At 40.8% G+C, this 24,690-nt stretch overlaps 1 protein-coding gene across 4 annotated transcripts; it reads right to left on the bottom strand.

Moving 5' to 3' along the window:
* Positions 1–446: 446 nt before the first annotated feature.
* atxn2 (ataxin 2) lies at positions 447–24,556 on the bottom strand (the record flags this gene model as incomplete). Of its 4 annotated transcripts, none has more annotated exons than XM_083905267.1 (26): positions 447–1,300; positions 1,683–1,857; positions 3,251–3,462; positions 4,028–4,216; positions 4,325–4,451; positions 5,322–5,515; positions 6,766–6,835; positions 7,396–7,413; positions 7,969–8,115; positions 8,205–8,268; positions 9,603–9,973; positions 10,088–10,158; positions 10,350–10,457; positions 10,626–10,814; positions 11,565–11,750; positions 13,205–13,453; positions 13,786–13,958; positions 14,380–14,571; positions 14,709–14,800; positions 15,126–15,250; positions 16,978–16,992; positions 17,666–17,816; positions 19,156–19,227; positions 19,637–19,696; positions 19,961–19,991; positions 24,455–24,556. In XM_083905267.1, the coding sequence occupies 24 exons, from the start codon at positions 19,667–19,669 to the stop codon at positions 1,272–1,274; spliced, it is 3,252 nt and encodes a 1,083-aa protein (XP_083761393.1). In that variant the 3' UTR covers positions 447–1,271. The 4 variants fall into 4 exon arrangements, with proteins under 4 accessions (XP_083761393.1, XP_083761390.1, XP_083761391.1 ...); XM_083905264.1 differs by lacking the exon at positions 24,455–24,556 and adding an exon at positions 21,458–21,561; XM_083905265.1 differs by lacking the exon at positions 24,455–24,556 and adding an exon at positions 21,458–21,561 and having other exon boundaries at positions 6,772–6,835.
* Between the last annotated feature and the right edge of the window lie 134 nt (positions 24,557–24,690).

The following is a 24,690-nucleotide window of genomic DNA, read 5'->3' as shown; positions in this document are numbered from 1 at the left end:
AAAGAAAAATAATTTTAAAAAACGGTAACTAACTGAAACTGAATGGTGTGTAATAAAACTAACTTGGTTTTCATCTTTATTTCATACATGTTCATCTGTCCAAATACATTTACTAAATGGTATCTTCTGCTGAGTTTTTCAATAACAATACTTACCATGACCTTTATGCATCGTGCACCTGGCAAATACTCCACATTACAAAAAAACTAATAAAAACTAGCAGACTCACTCTAAAACTAATTTTAAAAAAAACAAGTCCAAACTAAATAAATACTAAAACAAATTAACTACTATAACCTTGCTGTATTACCATTACAGTGTTGTTTTTTCCAGATAAATACATGCATAATAGACGTACAGAGGAGAAGGGGGACGGGGTGAATAACTCAGTGAGCCGTTTCAGTTTTTAAAACTTTTTTATTGTTTTTTAAATTTTTTTGCTCATTTTTTAAATTATTTATATTATCTACAAAGTAAAAGTTTTAACTTAAAAGTTACATAAGGGTCAGGTGAGAAGTGGGATCTGATCACTTCAGCCATTATAGTTTCATAAATAACGCTTCTCCCGTCCTGTTGGCTGCCCAAAACGTGTTTCCGTTTCACAGGAAGCTTCTCGTCCTGTTTCGTTGTTGTCGTTTGTTTTTTTTTTTTAGTTTGGTTAGAAACCGGTCGTGTTACTCTGGAGACAAACGCAGCACAAAGCAGCAGCAATAAACAGTAAGATTAATACTGTCTAAAAGTTGGAAGATTCTTTTTTTTTTTTCCCCATAACAAGGTGCAGACAAAATAAAAGTTCCAGTTGAATTTTCTTCATCACTCTCACTGATTAGTTACTCTCTTATTCTTTTTACTTACTTGGCAAGCTGACTCGAGTTGCAATTTGGGACCCCGGAAAGTGTGTGTGTTTATGTTTGTGTGTGTGTGTGTGTGTGAACAGGGGGGCTGAATATGGAGGAGTCTTGTCCGTTAAAACTCTAGCTTGTTAAAACATGTCACTGCATCAACCTGTTAACATTCTCTTATTGCCTAGTCTGGAGGGAGGGAGGGAGAGACAAGCTGATGTGAAGCATGTTCGGTGTTGGTGTGTGGGTGTGTGTGTGTGTGTGTGTGTGTGTGTGTGTGTGTGTGCGTGGGGGGGGAGGGAGGGGCGAGGACAGAGACGAGAGGAAGGGGGCTCTCGTTCTCTTCCTCGGCCCTGGTTGTGAAGGCTCTGGTGGAGAAGTGCGACGACGCAGAGCGGTGGGGTCCCTCAGCTCACTGGCGCCCTCTGTCTACAGCTGCTGCTGATGATGAGGCTGCACTGTAGAGGGGAGAAACAGGCAGATTTAGGATTAATATATTATAAAAATCTATATCAGTGCTCAGGGTGAGGACCCATCTCATTCCCTCCTTCACTCCTTTCAGCTCTTGCCATCAGGCAGACGCTGTAAAGTCCCACTGGCCCATAAAAACACTTACAAAAAGTCCTTTATACCCTCTGCAATATCCACCCTGAACAAAATCAAAAAGCCATCCCACCCACACATAATACTATCCTTCGTTGTTCTTTTTTTTTCTTCTTTTTTCGTCCCTTGTCGGTTATTTGTGTCCCTCCCCCCCACTCTCTGGTATCTTCCATCTCCATACAAACATATTACTAAATCCAGCCCATAGACATGTGATAGTCCATAAAACAGAAATACCTTGTGGATGTGCCAGGTAGGAGAAATGTGTGGTAGAGGAAACAGGGATGGGGTTGAGGGCAGTCTGAGGCATCTGTTGCTGTGGACCACCAGGAGGAGCCTGCGTCGCCATCAGCATCATTGGATGGGTGGCTCCTGGGTGGTGAGACTGTACCATACCGGACTGCATATGGGCCTGAGTGTGAAAAGGCAAAGAGTGTGTGTGTGTGAGGCGAGAGTGCGACAAAGTGAGAATGACAAAGACAGACAGAAGAACAAGGGACAAGATAATTAGAAATGAACCGAACAGACATCTGAGCCACAACATCCTCAGTTGCTGTCAGTTACACACAGACGGGAAGAACATGAATAAAAAAAACAAGTGTCTGTACTGCTGACAAGCACAAATGATTAATCATCTCTCTTTAAACCTCTTATCCACGCCTGTAAACAACATAAAAGCAACTTTTCAGTCATTCTACTCATTTCATCCACAGAGGAATATAAATATCAAGTCTGCAGGAGCGATTTCTGCTAAAAAGCTAAAAGAACAGAAGAATAAAAGTAAGATTATTTGCTTTTTGTGTGCATGCATCTTTGGCTATAGCTTGTGTTCAGTTTCCCACCGTTTCAACACACCTCAATCTGGACACATATCAAAACCAAAATGTAATCATTTTGGATCTACATCTACACTCAATTTAGAGTGTCCAATTTGCCTAATCCACAAATCTGCATGTTTTTGGACTTTAGGAGGAAACCACCAGAGAACCTGGAGAAAACCCACAGGGAGAACATGCTATTTGCATGTCGTCTTTCAAAGACAAAATGCAACCTTCCTTTGCCAGAGTTAATGAAGTCATTTATGACTAGGGCTGCAACGATTACTCGAGTGAATAGAGTAACTATCCTATCTCGCGCGGCCTGTTCAGCACAGGGATCATTGTTCCACACGGACCGTTTTAGCAGACGCACACCCAGATTTCAGCTGCCACGATGGTGGAGATGGAGAGTGAAACAGCCCGTAAAAAGGCAGAAAATGTCTGAAGTGTGGGAACATTTTAACCTTGTACAAGAAGCCAACAAGGTGCAGTGTAACCACTGTAAACGACAACTGGCGTAACCACAACAGCACGTTTTCAATGATTCAGCAGCTGAACCCAAAGCATCCAGTTGCTAACGCTGCCGGCACACGCTAGCGTAAAAATTGATGTTAGCTGATTTAATGTAGCTTACTATGGAATATTTTTCTACCAATTAATCAGATTAAAAATATATATATAATGTTATGACTGACTATTCCTGTAAAGACATAGCTTCTATTTTTCTATATGCTCATATCATGATTGACTGTTCGTCTTTACCCACACGTTGGGAAAGTGAGATAAACATTATAATGGAAACTTGCTCATAGTGCCAAAAAAAAAATCTCCGCCGTGCCCATTCATGAACACCTGCTGGAAACTCTCCCAGATTTCTCCCCTCACACATTAAAATTCCTGTAAAAGGCAAAACGGTGCCAGTCTGATTTACTTGGCTGGAGCTTTCACGGACGTTGTCCAGGCGGACGAGAGCTGGGTGTGACCTACCTGCTGCACGTGGGCCATGTGGTTGGGGTTGTAGCCATGCTGCACCTGCTGAGGGTGTATATAGACAGTCTGCTGGGCAGTAGGGAAAGATGCCTGTGGAGACTGAGGATTAGGCCCCGGGGTCATGGAGGGGGGCGTGGGGGCCAAGGCTGAGTACATCTGCTGCTGTTGAGGCTGGTTGGCCAGGTGGAGGGCCTGGGCTGCTGCTGCTGCTACAACACACAAACACAAAACACAAACACAGTACCTGACTTGAGTGTTTCATTTGAAAAGAACACACACCTTAGAAAAAAAAAAACAGGTTGTGTTTTCAGATGTGAACTCCGGGAGATAATGGGTCCACATATTCTGGATTGGGGATTTTGGCGTGCACATAAGACAAAGACATCGTCTGGGTAACGCCAGGTCCACGCTATGTGCGTGTGCAAGTGTGTGACGCAGCTCTGCTCTTCACACGTGGAGCCTCTGCTATGTTTGACATGAGGTTTTTTTTTTTTTTTTTGAACAGAAGAATATAAGAATATACTCCAAATACTTCTCTGTACTCACCTACATGCAAAAACATTTTAGTATGAAGCCGAACATCTGTAAGTCCTGCAAATAATTCACAATAAAAGCCTTGTTGAAAAAAAATATGAATTCAGGGAACTGAAAAGCTATAGTGCTTTTACTGTGAAATGGGAATGGGACATGTGACATATGCAACAGGTATGCAGTAGACTTTACGGTCTACAGAACTTGTGGAGTTCAATGCATGTGTGAAGCAGCTGTACTCACCTGCTGCTGCCTGCTGGTGCTGCGGGTGCTGGACCGGGCTCGCAGCCGGATGGTTCTGAGGACCTCCGTGCTGTGGGGGACCACCCTGCTGGCCTTGGCCTGTAGGCGTGGCAGAGGGCTGTGGGTGCTGTGGGTGGTGCAAGGTGGCGGTGGGGTGGGGGTACTGCTGAGGCATTGGCCCTGGAGACACTGCGAATAAAAAGTATACGTTTTAAAGCGGTGCCTGTAACACAGCACAGTCTCACCTGTCGCACATTACCAATAAACATACAGAGGTACGGCACTGGTCAGACATACCATACATGGTGTGTGTCTGCTCTGGGTACTGCGTAGTCGAGGAAGAGACGAGGCCGGGTTGGCCGTGTGTGGGAGGCGCCATCATTCGAGCACTTCCCTGCATGACTGGACTGAACACATGCTGTGCCTGCAGGTCACAAAAGAACACACATGAGAGTCATAGTATCTACAATACAGGCTTTTGGTAATAATAATAATAATAATAATAATAATAATAATAATAATAATGCAGCATTAACATATATATTTGATGATTTTAAACAAAGCTGAGAAAAAAAAACACCCTTTCTCTGTGTATCCAATGAGAAATGTTCTGTTAAGATACAGCATCATGCAGTCAGCAGATCAGAGGTAATGAAACACTGGTTTACATGCTGCCTTCACATAAAGCTGCTGGACCACAGATGGAGGAGAGACTCAAATCTGCCACCGTATGCTAACAGAATAACTCTAGTTGTACATATGGACCTCAAATTCCCTTTTCAAAAACCCGCATCGGCATTTTCTCACATTTCAAACAACTGCAAAAGATGCAGGTTTGTGTCAGATACACAGATATTGATCGTCATTAATGTTCACGAAAATAACTAAAAAACTAGGGCTGAGCCATTTTTAATAAATAATCTACTTGGGATTATTTTGACAGGAATTGCGACTGCGACATGATTTACAATGTCAATGAAAATATCAGATTTTCATTGGAAAAACGTATTTAAAATAAGTACTGTGTGATATTTGTGCAGATCTGTGAGAAACAAAGATGTTTTCTTTAGTCTGTAAAATAACATGTGTATAGATCAAGACAATACTTAATCTAAAATTGATATTTTGACACACAAATGCTGCGCCTGCTGCGATTTAAAAAGTCCAGTAGGCCGTATTGCAATTTTTCGATAAAAGCCCTATTTATAACACACATTTGTCTCAATGTTTTTATGGTAGTCCAGTAAAACATTTCAGAGGTTTGAGTGGAGGAAGGTTGGAGAATAAATCTCACCTGTGACTGGTAATGAGTCATCTGCTGCACCAGCGGCTGACTGGTGAACTGCTGTGGACTGCACGTGAAGTACTGGGCAGAGTAGGCGGGGCTTTGTGCTACAATAGGTGGTCCTGCTGCTGTTGCCGGGTGCATCATCGTGGGTGTCCCTTGTGGGTGGTGCTGGTCTGACCTCTGCTGAGGCATGTTGGGAACTAGAGATTGACATTTTTGAGAAAATAAATCAACTAAAATCTGAACTAAAACATGATCATGGAGGAAGTAGTTCTGAATCAGGGGTCTAAAGCCCAAACAACCTTGGGGTCCTCCTGGTCAGGAGGGGGCCAGCCAAGTGGGAAAAAAAGTCCCAACTTTTGTGGAGGGGTGTGAGATTAAAACTCTTTCACAGAATTCCATCATGATATCACAATAAAAATATTTGTGATGATTGATATATTTCGCAGAATTTCAAAATAAAGTGTCTGTGTTGCGATTGAATTATGCATAGTAGACCTCGGTTCTAAATGATTTTCTCCCAGAACTGGACTGAATTATAAACGAGCTCTCTTTCACTACAAAATCCAACTGCTGCTGATGTCATCGTCTTTCCAAATCCACTGAGAGAACTAAGAAATATTATCCAGCAGTACATTTAAAGGACCCATATTATGCAAAATTAACTTCATTTCAGCATTTTAATACTTATATTTGGGACTCTGGAGGCCATATCAGTTGGCAAAGTGTGAGAAACGATGACTCACTTGACGAACGTCACAAGACGCTAAATTCCTGGAATTGTTCCCTCGCGGAGCTCCGCTTTGTCCGTAAAACGCCCGAGAGGGCAACAGTATCCGAAAACCGAAAGTCTGCTAAAAGTTCTATTCTTGGCTCCACAGTGCAGCACAGAGTTCTACACAAACTTCCAGCCCCAGAGGATTTATCTGTCCAGTGGATACATGTTGTATATGACAGCAATGTGCCTGCTAGAGCCTGCAAATGATCACTTGTCCTAATGCTAATTACTGTTAGCTCCCAGTAGCCTCTGTGGCTGACGTCATTTCCTGTCCCTTAAATTTCGTTTTACTTTCTTTAAAGAGATACTACTAAACAGAGCGTTCTGAACAGGGCTGTTTTGGCAGAATGATTGAACTGCTGTGGTGCTTCATTCTTATGGTACTTTGACCAAAGCATGTCACAGACATGTTCATTAGGACACCAGGTTGGAGAACTTGGAGAAATAGGGTATAATATGGGACCTTTAAATGACTCGTATATGGACAAGGAGCTGTGTGGAAATGACGCATAACTCCTGATTGCTCTGAGTAAAGATGTCAGAGGATGATTTCTTGAACCTCATTGTCATTGTGACAAATCTTTAATCTTTACTAAAAAAAAAAAAAAAAATCTTCAGAGAGAGAAAAAATGGTCCCACGTGGAAGGAAGAGAGAGCAGCGGTTATTCTCACCTTTACCTGGTCTGTAAGGTTTAGACTGGCTGACCATATGAGGCATCTGGACCTGGTACATGGCTGGAGACTGGAGGGGAGGGAGGGACAGCCAGAGCGAAGAAAAACAACAAGTTAATGCTCAAACCTCTCAGGTAAATTTTAGCATAATGTGTGCAAAAATGAAAAGCAGCCCCTCAACTAAAAACAGGTGAATTTGTTTATGTGTAACATGAGCTATTTTACTGTACATGTTTGCTGCTTTAGTAGCCAGTACATAAAACATTGTATATTAAAAAATAAATGTGCATGTGAGGTTTTGAAAATTACATGCATTTACTATAGCTGTGTAATAGTACTGGGTGTGTGAGTGACCCAAATATTGTTCTTCATCCTCTAATCATCAGCTAATGTCATTAACCATTCATTTATTTTACAAACAGTACTGCAGCAAAAAACAAGGGGACTTGACCTCCTATTAGCTTAAAGCTATTCATTTAGTCATCTGTGATGACAGTGTAAAAAGAATTGCAATAAGAAGTTGGCAAACCAACATCTGATGGCATTATTTCAACAAGCAAGCAAAACATCTCAATACTGATTGGGCTTTAAAATAAAGTAAAAAAAAAAAAAAAAGAAATCTTCACAAACCTTCCATATTATGCTTTTCTAATGGAGCAGGAGAGAGAGGAGGAGGGGGGAGAAAAGGGAAAAAAAAAAGAACCACTCTTTAGTTGTTCACCAAGGTATGTTAACTTTTACAGGTGTCTGATGTTTGTTTTTTTTCTTAAAGCAACACAGGTAAAAACAAACAACAGAGTTATGACAAAAAACGTTAACAGTGTTCATCACAAATATGTCAAAATCTTAAATCTTTTATAATTCAGACAAATATGAGAGACTGGAAGATGATAAAGAAGGAAAAAGGGTTGGAAAAAGGATGCACATGCTCTGCATGTTGGTGTACAAAAAAAAGAAATTACAAAAATTTGCCAGATGTGTTCTGATGAAAATATGGGAAAAGGGGAAGAAAATGACAACTACATGCATCAGAGATGGAATAAAAAAATATAAATGATGACTAGCAGACATGTTAGTAGATCTTAAGTTGAAGGTTATTGCTTAGAGATTCAGTCAGCATCAATGTGTTGTTCTACAGCGAACAGAAGCAAATACATTTGTCTCCATATTGCACATTTTTCGACATGCAGCTGTGTGACTCACCTGCACTCCGGGGCTGACTGGTGTGAGCGGATACATTTGGGGGAAGCAGACCGTCTGGCCATAGACAGCCGGAGGCTGCTGGACAACAATGGAGGGGCTGGGCTGGCCCTGAGGCCGCGGAGGTGTCGGGGTGTTGGCTGGTTTAGGCTGACGATATAAATGAGACGGAGATATTGAAAAATGTCGCTTTGCGGAATGTGAACCGTGTGGCTTTGCAGCAAGCGCAACATACTGACCTGTGTGTTGAACCTGGGTTTGAACTCGTTGGCATTTGGGTTCAGGGTTGATTTTCTTACTTGACTGCAGGAGAAGAATCAACAGTGCACAAGTTTAAGGACTGAAATATGCAAATGTTACTGGATTTAAACAGAAGTCAATGGTGCGTTTGTTGGAGAACCATCTTCAATGTGGAATAATGGGCCTTATTCACAGCAGCCATTTTGAAAGGTCACAGGAGAAAAAGCACAAAAGGGGGATGGCTGAGTTCCATTTAGCTCCCTCAGTGTCAGGATGCATGCTGGCTCACTGTTACACTAAGTGCTTAACAAAGTGAAAGTCTGGGAATTTAAAGGATGCTTGTTTTACACTACCATTCAAAAGTTTGGGGTCACTTAGAAATGACCTTATTTTCGAAGAAAAAACACCTTTTTTCAATGAATATAACATTAAATTAATCAGAAATACACTCTATACATTGTTAATGTGGTAAACAACTATTCTAGCTGGTTTTTAATGGAATATGTACAGAGGTGTATAGAGGCCCATTTCCAGACCAAACTTTTGAACGGTAGTGTATATTAAATCATTTTTTTTTTTTTTAAATGGACAATGTGTAAATGTGTGTATCCTTTGACATTAATACTCAAGCTAAAAACCACTATCTTCAGCTTTAAGGGCCATATGTGAGCTGAATGATGGCTAATATACAAGAAGCTGCAGTGACAAAATATATCAAATGAACATTGACGGCTTGCATAAAGCATTGCTTTAACCAATCAATCAATCATCGAACATGTCATCCATTGCAAAGTTGCAGTTTCTGGACTACAATGGAGCTGTGGTGGCACGGAAGAATCATAGACCCTAAGATCCAATCACATTTACTAGGTTTTACTGTCAGAAAAAGAGGTTTGTATAAATATATAACTGCTTTTCATAGCCTCGAACTGTCCAGGATGTACCCTGCCTATCGCCCTGTGTCAGCTAAGATTGGCACAGCTCCCCCCTTGACCCTCTTGTGGAGGATAAAGCGGTAGAAAATGGATGGATTGATAGTTTCCATAGCCTTAGAATAAGCCTAGTTTGTATATCATGCTCGGTTCCAGCATGTTGCTTTACAAGGGCCGCCATCTGGCACCAACATATTTCTACACAAGCTCAAACAGAGATGTGTTTCTTGTTTTGAAACAGAAGCTTAATTTAAAATCAAGGAAATATCTGCCCACATCTGACGTTTGTCAGTTAATCACATAACTGTCCAACAGGTTGTTTGACAAGCTACACACATTGACCTTGTGTGGATAAGAAATGCACGGGAACAGGTAATGCACTTGAAAACCCGATGCATAAACCAATGAACCAATGAAGAACTGTGAACACATAGGACTTTTTACTATACGGTCTCTTCCACTCACTCTTGTACGGCCTCCTTTTTCTCTTCCTTCTCTTCATGCTTGGGTCCACTGAACGTGGACGTGGCAGTCGTCTGAACTCCCTGCGATGTCACATCCAGCCCGGCCCTCTTTTGGTCCGGGGCTGAGGGAGACGGGGACAGTGCAGCAGGGCTGCTAGGTTTACTGGTGTTTGTGATGCCGGCGTTGGATGGAACAGAGGCACCACCAGGGGTGTGGCCAGCAGCAATCACGACGACAGCCTCTTCAGTGCTATCCCGCCCCACTGTGGACACTTTGTCCAGAGGAAGGTCTTTAGGCTTGTCTGCTGGATCTCTGGGTGGCTTGGTCATCATCTGGTCAAAGGTAGGATCTGGATTTGAACTAGACTGCAACTGGAGGAGCAAAAAAACAATGAACAAGAAGAGTAAGAGAATGCAGCCAAATTAACAAAGGTTTCTTAGAATGTTAACATATTTATACCGTATACCAATGAACGTGATACTCACCCTAAAATCAACACTAAATTTCTTTAAATTATCTATTTGCTTTCTGTGATCTGGTGCCATAGAAGGTGGTCCTACAGGGTGAGAAGAGAGAGAAAGATATAATGAAGGGGCTCAGCTCTAACAACACGGATTCAGGCACCACAAAAGGGAAAACTGAATTACAATAAACATAAACAGGTGTGTCATTGCATGATTTCAATATCAAAAGACATACTGTACACAGATGACTGAAACAAAGGCAGCTGTGTAATGTGTACTGTACCTTTACAGACTGGTCTGGTGATACTAGGTGAGCTGTCTAAGGGCTTAATGTTCTCCTTGTTTGCTGTGGGGGATGTTTGTCTTCCCTCCTGAACCCGACACTCTTTCGCTGCACAGAAGAGAAAAACTGTTTATCCTGACCCAACATAAAAGTAACGCAAATGTTGATAAACAGTGCTTCTGATAAAACCAACCCTTAAAAATCAAATGCAAAGAATATTCCCCGTATTTACTATCATTTCCCCCTCAAACATTGGTCAGTTAACTTTGAGCTTACCATCTCCTGACGGAGAGGCGGCCATATTGGGAGCAGAGCTAGCAGCAGTAGAAGAAGAAGAAGAAGAAGCTGATATTGGTGTAGCAACAGTTTCCATGGGAGCGGTTCCCGTCTGAGGAGAAGGAAGAGAGGAGGAGCCAGCGGAGGCTCCGCCCATGTTGTTCTGTCGAGGGGAACGAGGTCTGTGAGCTGAGGACGTGAGAAAAAAAAAAGACATTTAGTGATCATTGAATGCAACCTCATTGTTTCCCCCTACTTTTCATTTACAGGGCAACAGAAAGAAGTGACAGATATAATTTCTGTATTAAAACATCTCATAACAATGACAAATGTCATTTATTTTGTGTTCTCCTAATAACCACAACATTTCTGACACTCTATACATCCATATTAATTTTCATTCATAGCAATAGACCAGTAATAGTCACCTTTTTATGATCCTTTTTACAGTGAATATTCAGTACTGCTAATTAGTCAGTGTGTTGCCTTGTTTTTTTTCATTTTGTTGTGTGTATTTGTCACTAATAAATCACAACTAAACACTGCAGGTTTCTACACATTCTGCTGCTGAAGATCTCCTCGTAAAGAACAAATAAATGCACAGAGGAATCAAAGGAGACAATTCCCATGATCCCATGCTCCTTCCTGATGCCATCAAATGAGGTATTTTGTGATGGTTGTGACTGAGAAGTTTAGGTTTAGGGACCCCTTGGCAACAGAAATTGCAATGTGTGCGTTTTAAGCATTACTCGTATTGGCTCATATTATAATAAAATATTGATGTGGAAAATGAAGATGAATTAAATGAAATCCTTTTTTTCCCCACGAATGCAGGTCAGTCACTCATGATTCCCACCTTCCGTATGTGGTTATCACAAAAAACACGCACACAATATGCATCACAAAATAAGTTATAAATAAATAAATAAACAATCTTACCTCCGCTCACCACTGAAGACCAAGTCCCTCCAGACGAGTTGCTCCTAGTTGGTGGAGTCACTGGAATCTCTCCAGGAGCATTGTGGGAAATTAAGTCCACTCCGGGAGGAATACCAGTGGTCCGGGAAGGCGGCACTCTGTGAGTACGAGGTGTCCGCTGGGATTTTGGAGACATCCTTGGCGGACCTGTGGATGAAGACAGACACAATTCCATCACGAGATAGACAAACAGTCTGTGCTTCGAGCTGTGGTTTCTCTCTGAACTCATCCTCAGATGTTAGCTGTAGGTAACTGGACTCCAGTTACCTACAGCTAACTTCTGAGGATGACCACGACCTGGACGGCCGAGAACCTTCACAGACACGTTTCTCTTTGAAGCTCATCTGTGACTCAGAAGCTTTTACATACCCAAATATGTGCACTCATTATGTCTTCACCTCATGTTTACATATCGTATCATACGGTGATGTTATTAAAAAAGGGCATGCATGTTAGTGCAGAAACGGCTGAAAAAGCTATCAAGTGATCAAGCGACACATCAAACTTCAAACCACAACCGAGGGAAGGATGAGATGAAGAAGGACACAGATGAGAGGTAGTGAGGTGAAATCCCATCATTAAAGAATTTACTGCTCGGCAGAGTTTGTGCAGTTACACGAACAGTGGCCGTCTTCCAGGAAACTACCCAGTGAAAAGTCTTTTGCTATAGACTATGTGAATATCTACCTCTGCCAGGCTTACTGTCTGTAAGCAGCATTAATCAAATATATAGGAGCAGATTTTCACTAAAATGATTTTGGTATCTAGGTTATAGTCCCAGAAAGAACTCTGGATACAGATTTTTAAACAATTATTAACCTTGTGAGATGTGGAGTGTATTGACACTAGGGGAAACTGAGCAACCTTGGTCATTTTAATGTATAAACATTTGAAAAAGATAGCAATCATTTCTGCTCAGGACTCCAGTTGACTTAATTTAACATAAACATAATGCAAATATGGATGGAAAGTCCTGTCCTAAAAATTTAAGCTCAAAATGTGTTTGTGTTCATTGATGTTTCAAATATAATGTGCTTGGCACAGAGGTTACTTTAAATAGCATTAATGACCATAGGTAAGCCTCCAAGCATATTTTACAATGCTTCATTCCACTCTCTGCATAGGTTTAGGGTTATTTAATTCCTATTTTTATTGAGAAAAATAAGCTTTCAATTCTTTAGTGTTCCGTTTGCCGACTTTCTTTTATTGACTCTCTGTAAAATAAAAAAAATGAAATCTTGTTCTTAACTCTTAGTAGAAAGTAAGCACAGCACACACCCTGAAGCACCCACATGCCGCGGTGAAAATGCCACACTGACACACTGACAAAGGATCAGTTTTGTGACTTCTTAAATGATTACAATATCGATTCGCAAGGAAATAACAAATCTGATCCCAAATCAATCTGATGCGGCAACATCACCTATTCCTGATGTTCCACACTAGACCTGGGCAAATTTTGTTTTTGAAAGTTTAACTTGAAAGACAATTTTCAATAAAGCTTTCAAATTCAAATGGGAGATCAGCTTCATATTAAGCTCAATCTGTCCCACCTTCACCTCATGCTTTTGCCCAGGTCTACTCCACACTGATGTGGGTACCTTCTGAAGACATGCGTTTGGGCAGAGTGGAGGCTGGCGAGGTGGGCCCATGGTGGGGAAAGGAGGATGAGGAGGAGGGATAGGAGGGGTGGGATGAATGAGAGGGAGGCCTGGAAGGACGAGAAGGGGGTCTGGAGGGTGGCCGGGTGGGCGTGGTTGCCCGAGGAGGCAGGGAGGAGGGGCCAGACTGGTAACGAGAGGGGGGGCGGGAGGAAGGAGACGGACAGGGTGAGGGCCAATGGGATGAACCTAAAAGAGGGAAGGAAACATGATCAAGGATGCACATGATAAACAGCTGAAGTGAGGAAACAAAAGGTCGAGCAGAAACAGAAGGAAGAGGATCATTAAATATGAGAAAGCATGGCAAGGTAGGATTATAATGATTTAACTGATATAAGTAAAAAAAAAAAACAACAATAGATATGAATGTCCATGAGACTATTAAACAAAGTCACTGCTTTGCATAAAAGAACATTTCAGTCACAATACCGAAAAACACACTCACCAACCAATACTTTTCCGTATGTTTAAAATAAAAAATAAACAATATCACTTTGCATTTGTGATGTACTAAAACGTACCTCCATTAACAACCCTCTGGTCAGCCCCGGAGTTGGGACTGTAGTCATGAGGCCCGGGTCGAGGAGCCGAGGGCCCAGCGGAGCTCTGAGACAGGCGAGGTGAATTCTGACGGCCGGGACCCCATGACATTGCTTCCCTGTTCCTTTGACCTGGAGGAATGTACTTGTTCTCTCTACACATATATACAGAAGAACGGAGAGAAGCAGGCAGGTGATTAAGTCAAATATTTACACAAAAATATTCAAGATAACAGAAAAAAAGATATGTTCATCAGTCAAAATAAGTCACAAAGAAACGGCAAACATTTTTTCCATTAACATCAGAGCTTATTGATATTAATTTACTTCAAAATTTTGCCCCCGGGCCTATTTAATAACAGGAGTTGGTACCCATCCCTACCTACAGGCGAGAGAGTTTGCAAAGGTTTAAAATAACAACTCAGCTAATTGCCGAGCAAGTTCCACAACTGGAATACGCATATTAAATAATATTATTTATAGAAAGAGTATAAAAAACACATCAAGTGCCAATTACCAAAAGGGAAAAACTGAGAATACAAAAGAAGTACGTTGTATGACTGATCCTGGACGAACCTGCTATTTTGTGTGTGAGTCTCCCGTTCTCCTCGCATCACAGCAGTGTATTTCTCCTCCTCGGACCGTTCATCATTCTCTAGGGCAACACGTGCCTTGTACGCAGCACTGGCCTCAATCTCATCTGCCAGCTGGGCAGCACGCGCCTCCCTCTTGAGGAACTCCTCGGAGTTGTCCCGCTCCAGTGGGACCCTGGGGAATAAAAGCTCAGATTAGGCGAGGCAGCATCAGGGTAATAACTGGACTGAGCGACTAGAGAAGAACAGATTTAGGTATGAGGCAATGACTAGAAATATTAAAAACAAATTCACATGAACAGAGGAACTTACGTGTATGTGGACAAGCTGCTGTCATATGTAGACAACACTCCGTACTTCTCCTCATTGTACTTGAACATGTCATTTGGGTCCCAACCATTTGACTGATGGAAACAGAGAGGGAACATAGAGCATGAGAGAATGTCTTTTGTTCACACCTGTGAACAAATCGTCAATGCAGTGGACCAGATTTTACAATATGCCAATTTATCCAGAGTGCTTGAGCCGATAAGCGATATAAATATAAGTGTTTGCACTCAACTGCAGAGGTCAGGAGTCATATTGGCAGATCTTGTGTGTTTGCCGATATCGATATCATGCTAATAATATTGTGCATCCAAACTAGTCATCATAGTGTAGGGGGTCTGTGTGGTTTCTATTACAAGATTTGTGTTGGTGTGTATGCATGCATGTTTTTTTTTTTCTTACCACATCCGTGTCCAGAGACTCAAGGCTGTCTGAGTTGCGGGTCTCTCCTCCATCCCACGGCTCCAGATCTTTCTCTTTATGCTCGCCGTTGATCTTACCGCTCACTGCTGTGTCGGTAAAATTGTCTGCTATGCACACAAAGAATACACATTTAGACAAACTCGTGCACGCAAAGAGAAGAGCTTAAGATGGTATGCCATCACATAGGTCTGCACTAGCTGCAGGAGGAAGCGCTCATGCCACAGCAAAAGGCTTTTATTACAGGAGGTTTTGGTGGTTCACCGGGGCGCACCCACTCGCAACCGAACATGCAATAGCTCAAACAAAACATTTGAGCTATTGCTCTATCTGGCCTTGGTAAAGCTAAGAAAGATGGAATGGTTCTGGCAGCGTAAAAAGACAGCCTTGTCAAGATTATCAATGCCTTGGTACTTTTTCCTATCTCCATCTTCTTGGACCAGTCTTGTAAAGTTAAATCTATGTTTCAGGTTATAAAAAAAAGAAAAAAAGAAGCATGGAGCATCCTCCCTTTTTCATTTGTTATGCACCCACTTAAAAGACATTCACATACTGTATGTAGAAGCCCACTATGGACAGAACGGTCCATACAGTCAGGAGCAGTCATAATATTTGACTTCACTGGTAGAATAATGTGTTTGGATAAAGTTAAAGCAAGGAAAGGCATGCTAAAAGAAAGCTCTCAATTATATTTGAAAGGAAGTCTTATCTCATGTCAGCCCAAGTTTGCTCCTATACTCAGAGCTGGCACAATGGACAGTGTACAAAAAGCATATCAGCCACCTGGACGTGCATAACTCAGCCATTCAAATCGTCTCATAACACAAGGATTAGCATTTTGAGCATTGCACAATTTCAGATATGCTAGATTGACATCATACACACAGTTGGGCTAACAGGTCTGAATTACACTAGTCGAGGTGGTTGGTATGCTCACTGTCCATCATGGGAATAGTGTAGTAAAAGAAGGAAGAGTTACAAATCAAAATGTATGCATTGTGAGGGATAAGTGAACATGCATCAAGACTGCAGTCATTTGTTCATCCTTAGAGCAAAACCAAAACCAAAACAGACATCACAATAAAACTAGATTTTCTCTACAATATGTAGAAAGCAAATTGAGTTACGACATGATATTTCAAGCTGCTGCTTTCATTGTAATCACAGGCAGTGTTTATCACTTCCCCAATGCCTTCTGGTGCTGATCTGACTAAAGTCCTGATCTCTTAGGGTTTAAATGCTGTAGCAGAATCACAGTGGCTAGTAAAATGTATACAATAATATGTAAAGCAATATCTGTCCTATCAATACATTTAAATAGCAGCCCAAAGCAAAAACTCCTAAATGTATAAGAAATCCAGCTTGGATTAAAGCATTAATGCTCACAATATTAAATATTTATCACATAAAATATCATATTTCTTATAGATCCATAGATTCATCATAAGTAAGCATGAGGCCATTAAATACATATGATGTGCAGGTCCAAAGAAGTCTTCTTCTCAAACTAAAAGCTTAGTCAGGGCACATGGAAAGTTTACCACTCACTGAAAGCAACATCCTGTCTCAAGGTTAAAGGGAAAAAAAAGATTTGGAGAAAAGATGGAGCAAGGCTGACATAGATCACATAGTGAAATCTTATTATTGTTACTTTACATAAAAGCAGTGATCGTCAAATTCAATCACTGAAATTGGATTTTGAAAAGGCAGCAAAGTGATTAGGCCCAAGCCTAAAACGAGTCATAATTTAGAGTGCAACTTAAGATCAACAGTGAGCTTATTCCATCTGAGTGCATAAAGAAATGTGTGAAAGGAGAAAACAGTCATATATTACCTGTATCGGTGGAGACTAGACCATTGGAGAGGAGAGACAGACAAATGACAAAGTCAAAAGATGGAATGATTGACAAAATGACTGGAGACCACACCAGCAGTTCACCTCTATTCTACAATTTATGGATGTATATCAACCAGGGTCAATAAGAACAGCAGAGTAAAGTTAAAATAGGGGGCATGTTCCTTGTTTATGCTATTCATTTGGTTAAAAAGTAAAATCACATGCACCTACTAAATATGACATTACTCATGTGTACATAGCAGAATAATGTATTTTAAAAACACTTAGATTAACTGCCCTGTTAATTAAGTACTTTACAATGACAGATTTCGATTTAGACAATTTAGCAGGGGAACTGTACGGGTCAAGGACAGGACAACCTTCAAACCAATCTACAGACCATATTAGTCTCCATTGACTGAGCAAACAGCAGACACTGGTGGAGAACACAAACTGAAAAAGATAAACGTTTTGTGTGTATGCACTGATGGGTATATTCATACTGGCATGTGTTCATAATTGTGTGTATGCAATGAATAGAAAAGGGACAAACTCATTCAGGTGAAGTGTAAATGTTTTATGAGTTCTTGGTGCCTATGCAGCTATAACAATTTGGTATTTAGGATTGACATTTATTTAACATTCACTCATACATTCAGTCTGTCAACAGAAATGCCGTCATTACCTTTCTTTGCGAAACTCAGGTCAACATCTTTGAAGGTCACAACTACCACGTCTGAGGCCTTGAATATGATGCTCTCCACAATATCCTCTTTCCTGGGGCCTATGGTCAGCTCCGGGCTTTTTCTGTGGGCTGCATCCAACACCAGGTCACACTGAAGGAGAACATTTTGTTGATTTAGATAACGGAGGCATTTGAAATGTAATGGAAAAACATGATGCATCTACAAATGAGATGAAGAATCACAAAGCATGGAGAACCCAAGAGGCCATGTAATATTTTATTCCAACCCTGCAACAAAGTAACGTAAAACACACCAACATTATTCATCATAAAACGATCTTAAAATTCATCTATTAAAGTGACAATGAATAATGTTCACATATCATACTGAACTCACCAACAACAGTACAGCCAAAATATTTGCATCAAAAAAATATTTGTTTATGTTTATGTTTTGAAATCATGTTTTGGCATGTGGCGCCACCTACCGCTGTCTACCAATCATTGCAGTTAGTAGAGTCTCAGCTGCCGAGCAACCACGGGTTGCCAGTTACAGAAAACGAAACCTAAAAGATCTTTGTATTTTGAATTTGAATGTAGTAACCGTTTTTTTGGCCACATTCTTACATATGGCACCTTTAAGAAAAAATTGGAAGAACATAAATAGGCAGCCTAATCTATTTATCCACCATTTATTTGACTGAGGCAATGAAAAGCTGCAATCTGGGCTGGGCTTTCTTAAAATAAAAAAAAAAAGCTCAACATTACATACCCTACATGCCAGAAAGTAGCGTCTAAGTTGCTATAGAAGCAAATATGACCACAAATATCCTCAAAACAATGAGTTGCTATAGTACAACCATTATATTGTGTTACTGAATAAAATTGAAAACACAAGTGCTGCAACCAAATACATTTCTTTAAGCAAGAAACAGTGTACAAAGGGGGGGAGTGATTACAGCTATGTGACTATTTCAGCATATTTGACTGCTCAGCTTGTGCACACTGTGATAATAGAAGCCAAATGTGATGCTTAGTTTTGGTCTCAACACAGAGGAATGTTTGCCTGCGCAAGCACACCAAATTCAATTTCTTCTGGAATATCAGGCCAACCTTATAATCCTATAACAGGCATGGGCAAAAAAAAATATGAAGAAATAGCACTCCCTATTTTATATAAAAAAATGGAAAGTCATAGCACCAAGAAGTGAAGATAAAGCAACTAAACTCAACAGAAACGTCGATCCTCCCTCAGGTTAAGGTTTTCACTGGGAGAAATACCAAATTTTCATCTGAAGATGAAGGGCCATATCTTTCCAATCCATCAAAGAAAACATAGGGAGGGAGATCTTTGTTTGACCCACCTCAGTAATGACTGCTAGCAGGGCACCAGCACAGTTAACCTTAATCGTTAGCACTGCTGTTGATGTACTTACAAAGCTACCTACATATTAGCCCCTATTACGACTGTCACACTGTGTGATCCTTACCTCCGGACCGTATGTTTTGAACACTCCTTCAAAGACTGCACCATTTTTCACTTTCAGCTCACACTTGGTCCCCTAAAAATAAATAGGCATTTGTCACAATAGACAGTAAGCCATTCAACAATGTGAAAATATCAGTTCAGACATTCAGAAAACATGTTCAAAAATCCATCTGCTGCAAAATGGACAAGAAACTGATCAATCTCTGCTTTGTTTATTCTAACAGATGTCTCCACGAACTGCACAGACTTTGTTTATTGCAGCGCAGACATTTTGAAGAAACAGCACATGGTGAAAGACAGACTGCAGCACAACTGCTGTTACTAACTCATTTACATTAAGCATGATTCACATAGCTGTTCCAGACGATGGTCTATTGGAACCATGTTTGTTATTGTTCTTCTTTGTTCAGTAAAATTCAGGACATTATGAGTTATATCTAGAACATCCTCTCAGAAACAAGACAGAAATGCAGCAAACATACCACCACTGAAGTCAAAACATGGACCATCCTCATATTTGCATATACACCGTTGAAAATGACCTATAGAAAAAAAAAAAAGTTAATCTTTCATATTCCTCATTTGCAAAGAAACTAGTCTCCACTGCTGAGTGAAACATTTTGGATCTTTGTTCCATAGATAATAATGCATCTCACAAAACAAGCGACTCTGCACCAAATTAACACAAATAAGCATCAATAACCTGTGTGGGTTTTCAAAAAGCAACTTCTGTTCCTTCATCATCCAAATGCACTAATGATAATACAAACTTATGTACTGAATAATTAGTAGGATATAGTACTTACTGCTGTGGGACCTTTACCACTGTGTCTTCCCCTGAGAGGAAGGAAAAACACCACTGTCAGACTAACCGTGATCATTAACAGTGATTTCTGTGCTTGCACATCGTCTCATGAGATTCACTTGAAGCTCTTAGATTCAATGAAATTATTAAGACACGACACAACTTGTAAGAGAAAGCCCGAGAATTGACTTACAAATTTATTATCCAGTTTAATCTATACTAACAGATTGTGTAAGTGTATATAAAGTAAATAATGAATGCACAGCAATGCACAACCATCCCACATATATGATATTATGTTTGTTGGAATGTGCATGTAGCTGCCAAGCGAACGCTGTGAAGCCCACATTTTTTTTCCCAAAGCATGTCCTAAAATGCACCTTGTTCAGCAGCTGGCACATGGCCAAGCATTCACACTGGATTCACTGTTGCAACGACCACTTTATCCCCACATTATCACCGTTGTGCATGTTGGGGAAAAAAAGCCGATATTGAACACAACCAGAAATTGCAAAGAAAACCACCACTTCAGTGCGAAATGGGTTGATTTGGATGCATGTGTCCAAATTGTCCATTCTTACTGACACAATATCGTCGCGCGATTCTACAACATAAAATCTACGCAATGAATGGACACGCTGTCCTAGTGACCGGTGAGGAGAATCCTGGCCAAATGTAAACCCACAATACTCGCAATATGCATGCAGCTCGTGCACTGACGGTATGCGTTAGCTACATCGCGGGTCGACATGTAGAGAAATGTCATGTTTCAAGGACATAATTCCAACACGAACACCCACGGCAACGTCGATCTACAATCCCCCCCTTCTCCTCCTCCTCAGCCCCGTCTCTCCATCCGCCCCTTCCTTCGCGAGCCCACACGCTTTAATGCCAATATCTCGGCAAACCCATTGCAGCAATGTTGCGGTAACGCACCCAACTACACACCAAATATCAAATGAAAGCGCACACGGTTGTTTCATTGGGCTTGGAAAGAGGCCAAGCTGTGTCATGTTGTGAGGCAAGTGCACTGCATAACAAGCATGGGCTGTCAAACGGCTAATTAATGTTAGCCACACTTGACTCTCGGCTCGTATTCAACTTGTATCAGCAACTTGACAAGCAGCTTCTCAGCTGCACACATGGACGGAAAATGTTCGTCCAACCCAAACGGGTCTGGACATCAGAGACGAGATGGTGCATTACAGTTGACGTGCAAGAGGAGATGGACACGGTGCGACGAAGTTGCAACATTATTGGAGAAGGCAAAGGCCTCGCTAGCCAAAACTGCATAACGTTACAGTGGGTGACCATCACGTCGCAAGGCCCACTTCACATCCATAAACGCGTACTGGTTTTTGGAACGTTCAACAGGGGTGTCATCTCTCAAATCCGTCACGAATGGAAGCGACTGTATTTAAGCACTAATAAGTCACCTCACAACCCAGCGGCTGCTGTGTGTTTATCCCGCTACGTGAACGCTTTGTAATTGACAGACCTGCCCAGGTTCGGTCTTCCCCCGCCGCTTCCTCCGGCACCAGAGGCAGGGGCACCAGCGGCGCTGCCACCGCCGGGCTTACTGCGATTTCCACCGGCCTTCATTGACATGGTGATCCCATAAAAGACGACGTCTTAAAATGATCAGCTTCACGCCGGAATTTCTTGACGATAAGACGGTGTGGGGTTGTGTGACAGCTCGCTAACGTTGGCGATCCTAAGATCTGTCTGGTTAGTTGGCAGGCTAATGTCAACGTGCCTCCTAAAGGAGGATGCTATGCTAGATGCTAAGAAGCTAGCTGGTTGTTAGCTAAATTAGCAATATGTACAATTGCTATTAAAACAAAATAATAATAATATTTTAAAAAGACAACGCGTGCCAATCACTCTTCTTAAACAAACATAGGTGCTAGACCACGTGTCAGTATGTTATGTAGTTCTAACAAAAAACTAGATTATCTCAAAATAGGGTTTACTGCTATCTCGGGTTCTTTCCGTTGCTAACAGCGAATAGACCAAAACAGTCTGAAAGGGGACAAAAAAAATAGCGGAGGGATATATGAAAGGCGTAGCGGCTCATAGCCTCGCTTCACCAAACCCAATTCCCACACAGCGTTAACTGACAACCCTAAAAGATACCATAAAAGAGAAACTTGGCTGTTTTGACATTTAAATTGCGAATAGTGGCATCGAGATACTCGTGTGTTTAAAGAAGTCCACATACAACATGGCACTATTTTCAGGAAGTCCGTGAAACCTCAATGGATGTTTTGTGGCACCCACGTGAGCCGGTGAACACACCACATACACACACACACATACTCAGACACAGTATTTACATACTGATTGCAAATGCATATTGATAAAAACTAAATTAACACATAGTCGCATGGCTGCTAACACGTTGAGAACGTTGATACTCTGCTTCGAATATCTCCATCTTGCCAATTTCAGAGCTTGACAATCTGTATTTTACAGAAGAGGATTATAGCCATATATTATTTTTTTGGGGAAACAAAATCTAAAAAGTAAAAAAGCCAGAGAATTTTTAAAATGTCAGAATCGGAAATTTAATCATAGAAGTCAGGCTGTTTTCCAAATGCATCCTCTTCAATAATATATGGACAAGTAATGCAAGAAAGAGTAAGTACATGGATAATTACAAGCTAATTGAAAATCATAAAAGTATCACTTAACCCCAATTTCTAAGATATCACAAACTGAGTCTTTTCCACTTTTAATGAAGACTTTCTCTGATCCAATCCCCTTTCTTGGCGAATGCTCCAAATTCTGAGAATTACTTAAACCCATGGTTTCTCAAACTGTGGTATGTGTACCACCAGTGGTACGCAAGCTTCATCTGGTGGTGCTTGCAGGAAAATCAGAAATACTGTTCTACTGTATATACCAGTGTAAGTGATCACAGTGGAGCAGAGGAATTGTGTGCAGAGTGCATAGACAATTAAACAAACAACAACAATACATTAAATATTAATAAATAGATTATTAATAGATTAATTATCACTTAATCTAATTTCACTATACCAGTGTCTTACATGTATGTGAGGAAGAGGAGGTTGATGAGAGAGAGCAAATTATCGTATTGGAAATAAATCTGCCTCCTGTGGAAAGTCCGTTGCTGACTTTGCTAGGCCAATTTACACCAGTTTATTTCAACAGTGGTAATAATTTGTTACTTTGAGAGCTCAATGTTTTCTCAGGTGGTAATTAAAATAAAAAGTTTGCAAACAATTAACTTAAACTATCTTGCAAGATAAACTCACATTCAAAAAATGATTTACTTTGTTTGTTTTTAAATCAATTTCTTTGTTGCAAAATGTGCAAATGTGATGCAGCTCCAATACAATACATCCATCATCTGACCATCTTCTACCACTTTATCCTCCACATGAGGGTCATGGGGCAATATAATATATATAAAAATAACCATTCAGTTTTGATTTTCATTTCATAATTTTAGCCACTTTGATGCACATTTAAAATAGTCAAATGAAGAAAGCCGTTAACATCAACAAAAAAAATAAATTGCTGCTGCAAATATACACCTTGAATCCATAACATTTTAAAGATTTCTATAAAATGATATAAGATTTATAATGGAGTTAGGCCACGAAATAAATAAGTCGATAATGTAAGGGCTTACTTCGAGTATTTGCACAATTACATTTGAGAAAATATAATTAGATACATTCCACGTCTGTTAATTTCAGTGATTCATAAAATCCACAAAGAAATGTGACTGGTTTTATGTATTTATCCATTTAGAATATCCCTGAGTGTTTCATGTATGTGTTCTGCATTCGTGGATATACGTTAACCATTTACGCCATGGATGTATTATACAATAATATGTTAATAAATGTGTCATTATCCAAATTCAACCATGCTCAAAATCTAAAATTACGGGAAATAAGGGGGGCTTAAATGGACCCATCAGAGTCTGTCCTTTCTAAACTCATGTAATCAAAAGTATACACAGATCAGATTATAAATGCACAGACCGATGTTTTGTGCTAATCAGGTGTAATAAATGTGTAATATTTGGTCAGAAAAAATAACACACACCAAGTGTCCTGTATTTATTAAGAGTGTGAATGTTTTTTATCAGGCGTTATGCACGGACAGCTATTGCGTAATGCCGACTTGTGTATTGGTGTATCTCCACTGACAAGAAGCTGTGGGATTAATAAAATAGTCCACGGGTGCGTGTTTTCTCGTGACTACTTCGAATCATTTTCTACTCACCGTTTATGTCGCGGGCGTAGTGTTTTTGGTCGCGACGAGCACAACTTTATTATGGCAGAATGTTAACATTCGCAGCTTTGAGCAGAGCTCGGAAACTAACTTGCCAGCTGAGCTAGCTCGGTTGCGCATTACCAGGCTCGGCTCGACTACATCGTACGTTGCTGTTTCGGGAAGACGTTGCCACTCATTGTGTTATCGATTTAGCTTTCGATGAGCTGTTTTCAAGTGTTACCTCTGGCCCAGCTCATCATCCCTCGAGATTGCCTCTGTTGTGTAACCAGTCTTCCCCAATCGGGCCAACAGCTCAGTCGCTAGCAACTTAGCCGGTCCCGTGTGTGTGTTGGCAGAGCACTGCTCTCATCGCGCTGGCTAAAAATACACTTCTTGTTCCACGCTCAATGCCCGTCCAAAAGTGGTGGGCTAGTCCACGTAGGACTTGTCCTTCTTTTTTCTAGTGACATCGCTCGG

Source organism: Microchirus variegatus (genome assembly GCF_963457635.1).
Source record: "Microchirus variegatus genome assembly, chromosome: 18".
Lineage (NCBI taxonomy): Eukaryota > Metazoa > Chordata > Actinopteri > Pleuronectiformes > Soleidae > Microchirus > Microchirus variegatus.
Note: the sequence above shows the minus strand (reverse complement) of the source record. Positions and strands in the feature narration are given on the sequence as shown.